Raw genomic sequence first — 16,089 nt, 5'->3', positions numbered from 1 at the left:
CCCCCCCGTCTGGTCCCGGTTGGCCCTGATCGGGGCCAGACAGCCAATCTCCAGCAGCCCCTCCCCATCTCCCCTGCTGGCCAACCTCCCGTGGTCTTTCCCCCGTCACCCTCCCGCCACCCCAGTCAGCCCTGATGGCTGACCAGGCCAAGGGACCCCACCCATGCACGAATTTGTGCACCGGGCCTCTAGTATATCCATAATGTAAATGTTTAATTTAAAATTTTGCCAGTCTTACCAGTGAAGTCAAGGCCTTTCCTAAGAATATTCTGCAGATTATAGTTACATGTCTTGTTGCTTGTTTGTTTGCCCAAACTATACCCATGATAATCAATTTATGATTTCCACTTTTAGATTTTTTTTGTTCATTTGTTTTAATATGGTGAGAATTTTAAAAATTCAACGCAATCAGAATGCTTGCTCCATCTAGATTTTTATTTTCCCAAATGTTTTTGAGTTTTTCCTCTATATAATTAATAGTATATGTTTATGTTTGCTTAATGAGCCCCTTTTATAGAATCTTTCCAAAGCATTTGATTTTATTTTCATAGAACCACTATACTCATATTTTATACATTATGTAAGATTCATTAAATTACATAGTTACAATAACAAGTAAAACTGGGATAAAACAGGCTTGGGGATAAATGTAATTGACTCTAAAATTTCAAACTTACAACTCAAGAGGTAGCAGGAGCAGAAGTACCTGGGGCACTAGAGAGGGAGACCCACTAATCCGCAGCAGTCCATGGCATCCGTCAGGAACCTCGTGGAGAATGCGGAGCCACAAGTAGTCTAGTCAATTGGGTGATTGGAGCTTGGTTAAGAGAGCTTCTACTGTTTCTAATTCCATCCAAACCAATAATGAGTTATTATGCCAGTTCTGGAGTCACCTGTAATGAAACCATAGACCTAGAGTTCATGGTTATGTCAGTCAATGTGTTGCCGATTCCTACTCAAAGTCAAAACAAATTGGTAGTTACAGCCAATTTGCACAGCTGGTAAGGATGATTCTGTCCAAATATATAACCAACATTTTAAAATATGCATAGGTTTCTACTTGTTATTTCCCAAGCAACTGAATTTTTGTGCCAACATTTGCATTCCTCTCCTTACAAGCATGCTTCGATTGCACTTTCCTTTTGGAGGGATAAAGCCTCCAGCAGCACTCGGTTCTGTCCTAGAGAAGAGTCAAAGCCCCGTGGAGAACCCTACTTTGCACGATTTGCCAAGCGAAGCAGGTCTCAGCTACCTTCCTTGCAGAGCGAAAAAAGCCCAGACAGAGGAATATACAGGAGAGTATTTGGTCAGTATTTGGAGCTCCCGGTTGGCGATGCCCCAGTTCCAAAGCCAGGCTGAGCAGGCACATTGGGAGGAGTTTCAGAAACATGAATCGTTGCTTTCCTTCAGCTCATTTTCCCCCTTTAGACCTTTCCCGCTATAATCTCTATACCTAACATGATGATAATTAGGATATGCTTATTGAGCATATTTTCCAGCTTCACTGGTTTCATTGCTCTGCCTTGCACCTTACCCAGGGAGATGGCAGAACTATTCTCAAGCATTAAGTCTTTGTTTTTCATTCAGTCACGCAATTTATTTAGTGTCTATGAGGTGGAATCTACTGTGCCAGGGACTGCCAATTAGATTAAAAAGGACACAGTCCCTGCCTGCCCTTACATCAGTCACCGCCTTATAAGAGAAACAGAAGAAAATCAATAATTAACAACATGATGCATGTTCTAAGGGTGTGCAGAAAATGTTAGCCCTGATGCCTGGAGAGCTCAAGGAATGCTTCGAACAATCTCTGTCTTGACATTGTCTGGGAGGTATTGTTAGAATCAACCAGAGGAAGAGTATGAACCAAGCAGGAGGCCAGAGAACATGGCACATCTTAGTACCAGACGTGGCTGAAGCAAAAACGATGCGTAAGGACTCGGCAGTAGGAGAGGAGAAAGCTCTCCTGAAGCCAATCATCATGGTCCTTCTAAACCATGTTAAGACATTTGAACTTACCCCAGAAGCCAGTGGGGAGGGCTTATCGCAGGAGAGTGAGGCCATAGTGTTTGGTCAGTGACCACCAGTTGCAATCTTTTACTAGAATATTGAATGAGACATTTGAGAGCGTCTAAATTAACTGTTTCTAGTCCTTTCTGGGAGAAGCTGAAGAAGAAAATGAATAAGAACACTAGATTGGCCCTAGCTGGTTTGGCTCACTGGATAGAGCGTCTGCCTGGGGACTGGAGGGTCCCAGATTCGATTCCGGTCAAGGGCATGTACCTTGGTTGCAGGCACATCCCCAGTAGGGGGTGTGCAGGAGGCAGCTAATCGATGCTTCTCTCTCATCGATGTTTCTAACTCTCTATCCCTCTCCCTTCCTCTCTGTAAAAAATCAATAAAATTTAAAACAAAAAAACACACACACTAGATTGGCTTCCCAACTGACACACTGGGAAACGGGAAATTAACTTCTCTGAGCATCAGTTTCCTCATCTGTAAATGTCCATTTACTGCCTACTTCGCCTGGCTGTCTTAGGATCAAAGGAGGTAATAAATTGAAGTGCTCAGCAATAATGTTTGGCACTTAATAAGGCCCAGTGAATGCTAATGATCAACAGTCATTATTAGGGTGTTACTAAAGCTAATTTTAGCTTCATTTTACAATGGCCCGATCTTTGGAACACTTGATTATAGGCATTTCCCTCCCTCTATATTCAAGACCATTCTGCCTTCAGGAGCCTTTGCACTTGTTTTCTTTCATTACCACAGAAACATAAATTAAGTAGAGCCAAACCGTTCCTGCCTGGGTCCCAGGCTCCAAAACAATGGCTGTTACCCAACCCCCAGGTCCCCAAAGATGCAAGTAACCCTCTTGAAATAAAATCTATTGCTTTGCCTTGGTTGCATCTAGATTCACTATAAACGCAGATGGGAGAGTTTGGTGATCTGAGAAGGAACCTTGAAGCAAAACAGTAGAGAATTTGGAGGAACTGTAGGAAGAGGTAAATGGAGGCTTCCAAATCTGTCTCCAATCATTTCTAGGGGTCTGCAGAGACCACACGACAGTAAGGAAGCTGTTCTAAATGGTTCATTTACTCAGGCTGCCCCCCTCCAAGAAAGGTGGCCATACTCTGAAATGCATCCCATCACTTTTAGTTTAAAATGAACTCTGATTGACCTGTACAGTTAGGCATTCCGAAGGCTCTCTCCCAAATCCAAGCCTCCTATTCGGCCACAGGAGCAGCTGCCGTTATGGATTCACGCCAGAGAGCGCTCATTCTGTTAAACAGGAGGCACTCGAGAAGCCCAAAAACAACGTTGCTGATAATTAATGCTGCAATTCCGCATCTGTTCCGTGGTCCCATTCATTTTCTTAACTAGAGCCAAGCAGAACAAACAAGGAGGCTGGCCCCCTGTCATGTCTTTCACTAATAGTTGTAAGCCTTCTGCTGTGATGTAAAAGCTGCTTATAATATCATTAACATCTGGTTAGGCTCCCGTAGCAACTTACTGGTGATCCTGCATTTTTCCTTTTCAGAAAGTTTCTGTTCCTTAAACCCTCCAGTTGCTGCTTTCTACGCTGGAGCAGCCTGGAGGAGAGAGTGACTTGGAGGGCTTCCACCTCCAAAATGGCCTGAGCATCACGGGCATTCCTGCCAGCTCCTCAGCTGCAGAGCCGTGCACGTGCCAGTTGAGCTCCAGCCCTAGGCAGCAGATGGGCCTGGACGTGCAGCCTGGAGCTGGCGCAGCCACTCTCGGGACTGTGAGGGGAGGGTGCTCCTGGTCTGCTGGTTCCCACAGAGGCAGCCCCGGTCTGACCCTCACACTTTGAAGGAGCCAGGTTGGGTTTACATCACTTTGGAAAAGGAAAGTAGGCCTTGGAGTAGCTGGGAGGGTGGCTCCCAGAGCTCTCTTCCCTCGGAGCTGGGGACGTGAACATTCATTCATCTTCACTCACCTGTTCAGGCATCTACTGCAGCAGCCTTGGGGCCCTAGATCTAGGCTCTGGGGATACGAAGATGAAATCTTGTTTTCAAGGTGATCTTATTCTAATGGAAGAGACAAGGAGAGAGATAATTAAACACCTAGTGAACAGGACTGGCTAGAGCGTGCCTTCTCGGTGGGTGGGGGCAAAAATTGGTTCTCAGAGAGTAAGGAACCAGAGATGTTACATCACAGTGGTGAGTCGCTCTCCATAGCTCAGCCCTACCTGAGTGAATCTTAGCCCTTCCTATTTCTCTCGTTAGGAAGAATTTTAATTTAATTTCTCTCCTCATCACGGGGCAGAGGCAAGAATTAAAATTAAAAGGTGAGAAGCACTAGAAGAATGCACAGGAGTGTGGGCTCTCCTAGGAAAGGCCTGGAGCTCCTGCGGGGGAGCCGGGAAGCCCTCCTGAAAGACAAGACATCTGCGCCCAGTGCTGAGGCCCCAGTAGGAGTTCTTCAGGAGAGAAAGGCGTTTGTGCCCAGGGAGTGGCATGTGCAAGGTCAAAGACGTCAGGGAAGTGCTTTTACAGAAACTGCGGTGAGGAAGAATGTAGGAGACTGGGCTGGAATGGGAGGGGGTGGTCCTCTGGAGACATGGCGGCCCCAGCTCAGCTCGCGCAAAGAAAGGGGTTGTATTTTATTCTTAAGGAATTGGGGAACCAATGAAAAGCGTCAAGTAAGAGAGTGAATTCAGATTTATGCCTTTGAAATATTCCAGGAAGAACGGAGAGGGAATTATAGGCTGACAGCACCGGTGAAAATCAATGCGAGGGAGAGGGACAGAGGCTGGATCCCTATCAGGAAAACATGTGGAAGAAACCACTGTTATGAAACCCGGGGCAGAGCTGAGATGTCTGCCTCCTCTAGCGCAGGTGGCAGCCGGATGCGCTGGGACCTCGCCTGGTGGGCAAATGGACCACAGTATATGAAGATGAGCAACCCAAACTAATTAATGTCAGTTTACTCAAGGCATCACAGAGTTTTCTGAGGGAATTAATGTTTTTATTAAATTAAATATTATTGCCAAAGCCGGTTTGGCTCAGTGGATAGAGCGTCGGCCTGCGGACTGAAGGGTCCCGGGTTCGATCCCGGTCAGGGGCGTGTACCTGGGTTGCGGGCACATTCCCAGTGGATGTGCAGGAGGCAGCTGATCGATGTTTCTCTCTCATCGATGTTTCTAACTCTCTATCTCTCTCCCTTCCTCTCTGTAAAAAATCAATAAAATATATATATATATATAAAAACTGCTTTAAATTAAATATTATTAAATTAAATATTTATTATTACAAATGTATTAAATATCATTTAATAAAATAACATTTTATAACATTTTAAATGTTATTATATAAACTTCAAATATTTAAAAATAGAGAAAAATGGTGTCATAAACCATCATACGTCACCTAGCATTAACAGTTGGTAACTATGATCAATCTTGCTGGTCTATACTCCCGCCCTAATGTAAGACTTCTAAGATACATAATTAAATATCACAGTCTAAAATATTGGCAAAAATTTTAATATCATTAAATATTTACTTAATGTTTCCATTTTGCCTGATTTTCTTATCCATGGATAGATCCGGACAGATAGGTAGATGTGTGACTGCGTTAATGCTTCGCCATGACACAGTCTGACTGTAAAAACTGGCTGTTTTGTTAAAGTCGCTTCCAGACCATTTCATTGCGTCCTTGGGTACAGAAATGAAACAGCTCCTTAACCAGGCACAGCGCCCTGAGGCCCAAGGAATAAAACAAGAAATGCTCAAAATCTTTACCCTGCCACCAGCAAATACGAAACAGGTTTTGTATTTGCAAGCCTGACACAGTCAAACAGCCACTGGTGCTGAAGTCACCCCAAGACGTCTTTCAGACTGAAGCTTTAGGCAGACCTGTTCACAGAAGTCTTCCCTTGTGCTAATGTAAAACAGCCAAAATAAATGTATGACAGTGTGACACCCGGGTGTATGCTACCGAAACATAACCTACACGGCCTTTGATTCAAAAACAGAGGAGAGGTAATCATTCAAACCTGTTTTCATATCCACGAGTTCATCAACGGGATGTACGTTGTAAGACACAGTCGGTGGGATGATGTGTAAGGGATTCTAGATTTCCAGGCCAACCAACCTCTCCAAGCCCCACTTAACCATGCACGTAAGTTAAAGCTTGCTCCAATCCTGAGTAAAATCGGCTTTTCTGTGTTGAAAGTTAGTGGCTGTAAAGCCTGAAAATAGGAATTGCGTGGCCTGATCTCTTTGTCACTGCACGACTCTCTCCTCCCTAATTGCCTCCTCAGCCGTGTGTTCCTTCCGCTGGTGTCGATGGCACACACAAAATGCTGGGACAGCGCCGTGCGAGGCATGGGCACGAGTGCAGGGCCTGCAGGTCCCCTGGTGGCTCTCTCCAGGTTTAAAGCATAAGTCATTAGGATGTTCCCTGTTAGAATGTGATATCCTACGAAGGAAATGCTGCTTCTCCAAATAATTATTTTCTGCGACATAATGTGCTGGTGCCGATGTTCTGAATTTCTTATTTTATGTCTGAATATATTTGTCTTATTACTTTGCTTTTTTGTTGTTGTTTTTTTTTTTTTTTTCAAAGAAACCAATTATGACTCCTTGCCATTTATTGCAGATGAGCAAGAAAGTTCCGGGGCAATTATTTACACCGTGGAGCTGAAGCGCTACGGGGGGCCCCTCGGCATCACGATTTCAGGAACTGAAGAGCCATTCGATCCTATAATCATTTCAAGCCTCACTAAAGGGGGATTAGCTGAGAGGTACAATTTGAAGGCACTGCTCCAGTTACCTGGGTCCGAGATGGGTTTCCGTCCTCACAGCCGCATACACCCGTGCTCCCCTCCCCTGCGTGGGTTTTCTGTGGGCTTGTTCAAAGATCGACTGTAGAGCTTGAGAGTTCTTGGGCATTGCTCCGACCTGACTCTGAGGGGCATCTTCCTGGCGGTGAAAGGTGCCAGGGGCTTAGCACTGATATTAGTCTCCAGAAATGTATAAACGGACCACAATTGACTGGAGGTAGATTTATATCCTGTCCATTTTGAGAGAAGGAGGCTGAAGTTCAGGGAGGTTAAGAGGCTTGTCCAACTCAATTCAGCAAACGTCCGCTGAGCCTCTCCCCTGACAGGCATGGCCTCCGCTGCTGTTTTTCAGGAGAGGATGGCACAGGCTGTATCCTCAAAGATTTCGGGAAGCAGAGTGCAGCATCTTAATGATATCTTGCAATTTGGAATGTTCCCTTGGCAATTTGTTTTCATGAGCACGCATCCCAACCCCCTGCTAAACTGCATCTTTCTGAGACCTGTTGTGGGGGGGTTAGTCCAGGCATCACAGCCAGATCTGGCCTCCTGTAACCCGGCTCCGGAACGCACGCACATCATTCATGCTGACACTGGAGGACAACAGAATAGAGACGTAGCAATGCAGAGCTGTGGAGCTGCGAGGAACCTTAGAAATCATCTCATCCAACATTTACATCTGTCAGTCGAGGGCCCTGAGGCCGCTCAAACGGATCACCCTGTTAGAATTTCATAACCTGATATTAACAGAGACACCTGTAACGTGGTATTCTCCAGGCATCCTCCCATTCTAGGTATCTCTGTTAGGGAGCAAATGAGAAAAAGATTACTGTTTATCTGCTTTAGCAAGCTACTGGTCAAATGTCGTATGGCTTACAACACAGACCTTTCATAAACTGAAGATTCCTCATGAGAGAATGAAGTGATTTTTTTTCAGGGGGAAGAATTCTTTGAGATTGATGCATTGGTGGACTTGTTAAGCAGCACCCCCCTGCCCAAACCTGCACAACCCAGTGTCTCCTTTGCTGCCCAGCACAGCTGCCCACTGCCCCAGAGCCAGCTGTGGTCAGAGCGCTCAGTCACAAGCAGCCCTGGGCGCTGGGCTGACCCTTTCCCTCGCTGCAGTTAGTGAGCAGTGCACATGAGGCCAGCACATGGATTCCTTCTCCTCAGCCTTCAGCACAGAGAGATCTGGGTTTTTCCACTATCCCTGAGCTTCCTGCTGTGAGTCTACTCCTTCCCCACCCAGTGCTCCCAAGCTAAGGTAGATATGCTGAACATGAGGACTATACATTCCAACCTGCGAGTTCAGACTTGGGTGAGCATGGGAAGAGAAAAAGAAAAGCCATTGGTTTATTAGTTTATTGATCAATAAATTAGTTTTTTATTTCCACATTTCAAATAGTGTGCTACGCCCTATACGTACAGCTTCCTATTTAATCTTCAGGGCTTCCCAGTAAGATGATTACCCCCATTGTAGTGATGAGGAAACTGACACCCAAAGATTAACATAGGGTCCCCAGGTCCCACAGCTGGTGGTGGCAGAGTTGGATTCAAACCTAGTCCCACAGTCATGTGCTACATAACGATGACCACACATACACAGTGTTCTCACATGATTATGGCAGAGCTGAAAAGTTTCTATAACCAATGACATCATAGCTGTCCAAATGTGATATCACAACGCATTGCTCACGTGTTTGTGATGACACTGGTCTGCACAGCCAATCTTATAAAAGTATAGCACATACAGTTATGCACAGTACATAATACTTGATAATTACTGACTGTGCTACTGGTTTATGTGTTTAGTATACTATGCTTTTTGTTATTATTTTAGAGTGTACTTTTTCTACTTATATAAAAATGTTTGTTGTAAAACAATACATTGTGTTATGCTGGCAGCATCCTCATACATCTCGTATTCACTGAGTCTCTTGGTTGCATCATTTTCTCTTGGCCTTGATTTGATTTCGAGTTGTTTTGTACAGTAACATGCTGTGCAAGGTTGTAGTCTAGGAGCAATAGGCTGTACCATACAGCCTAGGTGTGTGGTAGGCTACACCATCTAGGTTCGTGTTAAGTACACTCTATGATGTTCCCAAGACAAGGAAATCGCCTAACGACACGTTTTTCAGGAGGTGTTTCCATTGTTATGCGGTGCATGACTGTATAGCCATTGATTCCCGAGATCAGCCTTTTTCGTTTCCTTGGAATCACCAGCAGGGGGCCCAGCCACACCAGCGTCCAGGGTGTGTCCCCATCTCTCTGAACCTCACTTCTGGTGAGCTGGGAGAATGAGTATGTTCAACATTTTTAAATCTGTAGGAACAAGGAATGTCCTGTGCTAAACATCGCTACATTCATTGTCCAATCTTGTTCGTTTCCTTGGGATTTTTAAGAGGGTTACCAAATGACTCTGCTTTCTTGGAATTAAAAAGCATACAAGTTCACTTTAACTACTAATTAAAACAATTTTTCTAATTTTATTTGAAACTAAAAAGTAATTCACAACAGATGCAGTTGTCTTGTAACGTTGCCCGGGAGAAAGCTAGACGTGGTTTCTAGAGACCCTTGCCAAGTCTTTATTATTATGAATACATAAAGTATGGCCGGGAATCTATATTGAGTATCACACAGGGATTATTTCTATTTTCCTGTTGCTCCTCGGTGTTCCAGAACCGGCGCGATCCACATCGGAGACAGGATCCTGGCCATCAACAGCAGCAGCTTGAAAGGGAAGCCCCTGAGTGAGGCCATCCACTTGCTACAAATGGCGGGAGAGACTGTCACCTTGAAAATTAAGAAACAGACAGATGGTGAGTGGGTTGAGAGCCACAGTTAAGAATTTCCAGTGCATTTCCTTCCCAAAAAGAATGGGCAAATGTCTCTGTGTGCATTTCTAGGAAAATGACTCTCTAGCCAGGGAATGTTTATCTTTTTATTTAAATTTATATGGCCCCGGCTGGTGTAGCTCAGTTGATTGGGTGTCGTCCGTGCACCAAATGGTTGCTGGTTGGATTCCTGGTCAGAGCACATGCCCAGATTGTGGGCTTAATCCCCAGTAGGGGGCGTATAGGAGGCAACCAATTGATGATTCTCTCTCATCATTGATGTTTTTATCTCTCTCTCCCTCTCCCTTCCTCTCTGTGAAATCAATAAAAATAATTTTAAAAGGCAATAAAAAATGTTTTTCAGTTTACCCTGATACTTAAACTTCTTTCCTGTCTTTAAAGCTCAGTCAGCGTCAAGTCCCAAGAAATTCCCCATTCCCAGCCACTTGGGTGACCTGGGAGACATGGAGGAGGACTCCTCGCCAGCACAGAAGCCGGGCAAACTCTCCGACATGTACCCGTCCACCGTGCCCAGTGTGGACAGTGCTGTGGACTCGTGGGATGGCTCTGGAATCGACGCCAGCTACGGGAATCAAGGTATGTCCTGGGCCTGAGGAAAGGCAGTGTCATTGTTGAAGCCCATGTTTCTCAAGGGTCCACCTTCTGCCCCACGAAAAGAACACCTTTCACTTATGTCTGTGTCAATGTAACCGTATTGAACACACGGCTATAGCGGCCCTGCATTTCCTCCTTCTTAGTGCTGGTAAGTCATGAACATTTATCAAACACTAACAGGCCCCCCATTAGACTCACTGAGGTTCAAGTGTTCCATCCGGAGCATGTCCTTCCTCCATCAATTAATTATGAGGGTAACCCTGAAACAGAATGGTTCACTGAAGATAGCCCCATGGTTTTACCTCGTCGGCAAAGATGGATTGGGGTGCTGACAAGGAGCATGAGAGATTAGCCAATGATCTATTTATTCCTGCCTCCTCTGACTTTTAAAAACAACTTGTAGGGGTTTCCCCAAATACTCATTATTAGAGAGTTGTAATCATAACATATGAAAATATTTAATAGAGTTCTCTTCGCAGACATCAGTATGTGAACAAGTATAACCTACATTAAAAGTTAAAACTCACGAACAGAAAGTAAACACAGAATGTGTTAGACTGAATATAGAATATGAACTAAAACGCTTCTTTTAAAAATCTGTTTCCCTCCCAATGGTACATAGCATCAAAAGAGAAGTGTACAAAAAATTCTTTGTACTTCATCTTATCTGAGGCTTACCTTCTCTGTGCTGCCTTGTATAAATTTCAGCTCCGAATCCCCTTTCTGCTCTGGGTGTCCGTCAGCCAGAGGATGAAATAGATGAACAGTTCTGAGAACACACGTTTGGGTGTGAGGGTTGCTGTGTAATTTGGTTAACCTTTTAAGAGCGCTTACATCCAGTTTGCTCTCTCCCTGGTTTTCTTCTCTCCACTTGCCTTTGCCTGTGTCACTCTCTGCTAAGTCCCTTGGAGAAAAAGGAAAATAAATATTTTAGAGCTCTCAAGCCGTTGCTTATTAGAGATGATATTAGAGTTTGGTGGGAAAAAAATTTTGAACACCCCAAAATAGATTTGGGAATTTATGTGTCTGACAGTTAATTTTTCTAAGTCGTAATGCTTTGTAACAAGTAAGCTATGCCACCAACACAGGTATTCTCATTGTCTGAGAGTTCGTGGGCCACCAGAGGTCACTCTGACAAAGAGCAGAAGCCAAGTTGTGTCAGCGTGGACTCTGAGGTTGATTTATTACTGTGCTTGTTTGTTGACAGCTTATTAATGTGGAGACTATTTTGTTACACCAAATGTTGTGAGCATGCTACTGACTTTAATGAGTTCCACCCCACAATGTGGGTGTGTAATAATTCAGCTATCCCGTCCCTTTACACCAGGGGTCCTCAAACTACGACCCGCGGGCCACATGCAAATACAAATATTGTATTTGTTCCCATTTTGTTTTTTTTATTTCAAAATAAGATATGTGCAGTGTGCATAGGAATTTGTTCATAGTTTTTTTTTTAACTATAGTCCGGCCCTCCAACGGTCTAAGGGACAGTGAACTGGCCCCCTGTTTAAAAAGTTTGAGGACCCCTACTTTACACCATAGGATCAAGCACCATGAGCAGCATACTCAATAGAGGGCCTTCGCCTCATTAGTGAAAAATGAAGAATCATTTATTATTTACAAAGCACTTTGAACATTTGAAATCCTAGACAGGGAATAGTAGTCACAATACTATTAAATTTGGCATTTATCAATTAGAAATCTTTATGAGGTTGAAGAGAGATTAGAGATAAGTAGAGAAAGTGGCAATCGGAACAGAATTGAAGTCTTACAAGGTGATGAGAAAATAGTCACAAGACCTTATATCTGTAAAGCACTTTAGTGTTTACAAAGCACTTTCACAAAATGATTCCCATCATGAGCATAGAAGTCAAAAGGCTCGTTGCTCACAGGATTTCAGTGTTGGGAGAGAATGTAGAAGTCAGCTCTCTGACATCGAGTGCAGCCTGGGGGCATGGCCAGTCTCGCTGCAGCCCCACTGCCTGGGCTGGGGCTGGAGCACCCCAGAGACAGGGGCTCCCTCACTGCTCTCCCTTCTCCACTAATGTAGCTCTGTCTCCGAGTCCTCAGCTGCATTGAGCGAAAATCCGATCAGTGCTAGTTCTGCCCTTGGGGTCATTCGGAACTAGACAAAGCCTCTTGCAGTTGACAACCCTTCAGATTCTCAAAGCCAGCTATCATGCCTCTTTCCAATCTTTCCTTCTCTAAGCAAAATAGCCCCCGTTTCTCTCACTGTTCCTCGCGCAGCTTACTTCTGAGTATCTTTATCATCCTGGGGGCCTCTCTTCTGAACATGTTCAAATTTAACTTCATTCTTATTAAAGTGTAGCATTCAGAAAGGAAGTCAGGCAATCATCTGACAGCCCGGAGCAGTTCAAGGCTTTCACCTTTATCGCTGAAGACTGTAGAACCTATCAGCGCAGCCTCTCTCGATTTATGAATTTTGATGGTCACATCCCATCTGTCACTCATTTTGAGCTTACTCTTTACCAAGAACTCAAAGTCTGTGGTTTTTTTCCCCCTTAACTTCTGATATTGGGTTAACCCGTGGTCGGCAAACCACGGCTCATGGGCCACATGCGGCTCTTTGGCCCCTTGAGTGTGGCCCTTCCACAAAATACCACGTGCGGGCGCGCATGTACAGTGCGATTGAAACTTCGTGGCCCATGCGCAGAAGTCGGTATTTTGTGGAAGAGCCACACTCAAGGGGCCAAAGAGCCGCATGTGGCTCACGAGCCGCGGTTTGCCAAGCCGCAGTTTGCCGGCCACTGGACCAATTAACTTTTCTAAAGCAAGGCATGGAACCATCCTTTTTTCCCTGTTAACTATCATGTTGTGAGATGTAGATTGTCTCTCCCGCCTGTCCCTCTGGCCTCTCAGCTGCTCTACCATTTCCTAGGAAGACTGCACATTCTCACTGCACCTGTAAGTCTACAGTAGTTGCCCCATTTCCAATAGGATGTTGCACCTCCGTTGATTCCTGTATCTCTGCAGCTACATTCCTTATTGTTACCTGCTTTTGTCCAAAATGTCAAGCTTGCCCCATTCATGGCTGGCACAGCGTAAGGTCAGTATAGGGGGCATACAATGTTGGGCAAAGGAGATGCGGTCCTTGTTCTCATGGAAGAGGTTACCCAGCTGAAGGGCCAGACAATTAACCAACCAACAGTGCAAAGCATTACGTAGCCAATGAAAAGGGGGAAAGGATGGAGTAATCAAAGCTGGTAGAGAAAGAAGGAGTGTGTTCAAAGAAGTCTCACAATGGATGACTCGATTCTAGAGTGTAGCTAGGATGCAAACTTTTTCTAGCCGGCCTCTGGGTCAGCTTCTTCCAGTCCCCATGCTCTATATTCATGCCCTTCTGCCTTATCAAAATCATATGCTTTTGCCCCCCTTGTCTTATTGATCCCTCCTAACTCTGAGAAAACCTTAGGGTTGCTTTCCTTGGATTTAGCAAAGGTCAGTCAATACAAGAGGAGATTTGTTGGTGCCTGGACTCTGTCATTCTCATAGACATGAGGGTCTTGTGATGTCTGTAATTCTTGACTCTCAACTCAGGTAGTTACATTTCTGCCTTATCTTTAGATATTTCTCTCTTCTGAGTTCCTTTTTTCAGCTTTATTGATGTAAAATTGACAAGATTGCATATATTTAAAATGTGCAATGTGGTGATTTTACATATATATATATAGTGAAATGATTACCACCATCGAGTTGATTGGCATATCCATTACCTCACATAGTTACCATTTGTGTGTGTGTGTGTGTGTGTGTGTGTGTGTGTGTGTGTGGTGAGAATACTTAACGTCGGCTTTCTCAGCAAATTTAAAGAATATTACAAAATAGTATCATTAACGATAGTCGCCATGCTGTATATTAAATCCCCAGAATTTATTCATCTTATCCTTAGACCTACATCTCTCTATCTCTCTATTTCTCCCCTTCCCCAGCCCCAGGCAGCCACATTCTCCTCTGTGTTCCTATGAGTTTTACTTCTTTTTTTTAATCCATTCATCTGACAAACACTTAGGTTGTTTCCATATCTTGGCTATTATGAATAATGCTACAATGACATGGGAGTGAATAGATTTTTTTCAAGATACAAATTTCATTTATTTTGGATATATACTCAGAAGTAGGATTGCTGAACCCTCTAGAGGTCATTTTTATCATTTGTATTCTCTCGGGGGAAAAATTGTTTTATCCTGGTTTTCATATGTATTTGCATACAATGAAGTAATCTCTTGTTTAATTATTTTTATATTCTAGGTTTCTAGAATTATATCCTCAATATTGTTCCATATTTGGTGTATTTATGTTTTTTTCACTCTGATTATATTGGTAATGGTTTGTTTTTATTTAGTATTTTCCCCCAAAGAACTGACTCTTGCATTTACTTATTAGTTCCACTCTGATTTTTTAAAATGAATTTTTGCTTTTAATTTGATTAACTTTATTGTGTTCTTCTTAGAGTTTTTTTCTGTTTATGACTTGAATTGGGTGCATTATTCATTTGTTTCCATGCTTCCTTGTAGTTCTCATCTCATAAAGATGGTGATGACTAATAATAGACACCAACATGTACAGCTAGAGATCCAACTGCCCTTTAATGTGGTTAGGGAACACAACATGGTCAGCACAGAGAGTAGCTCAGAGCCAGACACTCAGCAGTATTTTCCCCATGTGGGGCGGCGGGGGGGGGGGGGCTTTTTTTCCCTCTTCCACTTTTTTCTGGGCTCTACAAGCTTATGTTTCACTCCTACTATTGCCTTGGTTTGCCCAGGTTTCCTGGCCCTCATATCTCTGCTTTGATCTCTTAGAGAGATGATGGTTTCAGTTTGTAATTTTTTAAATTTTGAGATGATATATTTGGTTATATTTATCATTTGCTCTATGGCAGCCATTTTCTCATGAGTATCCATCTGCTATTGCTTTCTCTCTCTCTCTCTCTCTCTCTCTCTCTCTCTCTCTCTCTCTCTCTCGTCAACTTGGTATACCAATTTCTTTTAAATTATTGCTCATCTTTGAATGAGATGATTTCCTACTGATTTGGAAATTTGCAAGAGGTTTTGAGACAGAAGCGCCCAAGCTGTGCTCCAGGCTAGCAAAACTTACCCTGTTCCCAGTATCTGTGATGAGTGCATTCGTCCTCAGCCAGAGACATCGGCAACTGAAGACGGCCAGCAATGCAGAAGCCCTCTTTGCTAGCCCGCCTCACCAATAGCTGGCTTCCTGCAGCCTCCGGCACATCCGTAGGTATTGTCTTTCAGCCCAGCTCCCCAGCTTTTCCCTAGTGTCATGGCACTTCCTGCCGCCAGTCTGTGCCATCCTTAGAGCTCCCAACAAAGCATTGTGGTTTTGCTTCGTTTGGTCCCTGGTTTGGAGGACTGGGCCTTCGCTAAAACCTCTGGCCACAGGTGTCTCCTCTTGGCTTCTTAACAGAACCCCCCATGCCCTGTTTGACTTTCACAGAATTTGGTAACATCTCTGGTGTATAATGGTTTGAGATTCTAGTTTTCCCAAAGATGGAGTTCACGTTCTATTTTTTTTCCATCCCTTTTTGATTTGAGGTGATTTCTGAGAGAAGGGAGAGCAGCTCTGCCATTTTCAAACCACAGTCTCATCCAAACACCTTACAGTTCTTGGCAGGAACAATTACAAGTAGTTATACAAACATATGATTTGATTTTTCTCATTTTTAACAAAATTGGGTCTTTAGGAAACAATTTGGCAGGGAATTATCTGACTTGCTTTGCTAGACTAAAATTGGCTCCAAAAATGAAGCAACGGCAGGAGCTACAGTCCTAAATTATAGAGTTGAAGATTGAATCCAAAA

General features: G+C 43.9%; 1 protein-coding gene across 2 annotated transcripts in view; it reads left to right on the top strand.

The window, feature by feature from the left end:
* GRIP1 (glutamate receptor interacting protein 1) overlaps positions 1-16,089 on the top strand; it is a 257,964-nt gene that overhangs the window by 212,629 nt on the left and 29,246 nt on the right. For both annotated transcript variants that reach the window (XM_023761662.1, XM_023761661.1), the window contains exons 16-18: positions 6,624-6,768; positions 9,484-9,623; positions 10,041-10,235. In XM_023761662.1, coding sequence (XP_023617430.1) covers positions 6,624-6,768; positions 9,484-9,623; positions 10,041-10,235 — 480 coding nt within the window. The remainder of the gene's footprint in view (positions 1-6,623; positions 6,769-9,483; positions 9,624-10,040; positions 10,236-16,089) is intronic.

Source organism: Myotis lucifugus, unplaced genomic scaffold (assembly GCF_000147115.1).
Source record: "Myotis lucifugus unplaced genomic scaffold, Myoluc2.0 scaffold_212, whole genome shotgun sequence".
NCBI lineage: Eukaryota > Metazoa > Chordata > Mammalia > Chiroptera > Vespertilionidae > Myotis > Myotis lucifugus.
Note: the sequence above shows the minus strand (reverse complement) of the source record. Positions and strands in the feature narration are given on the sequence as shown.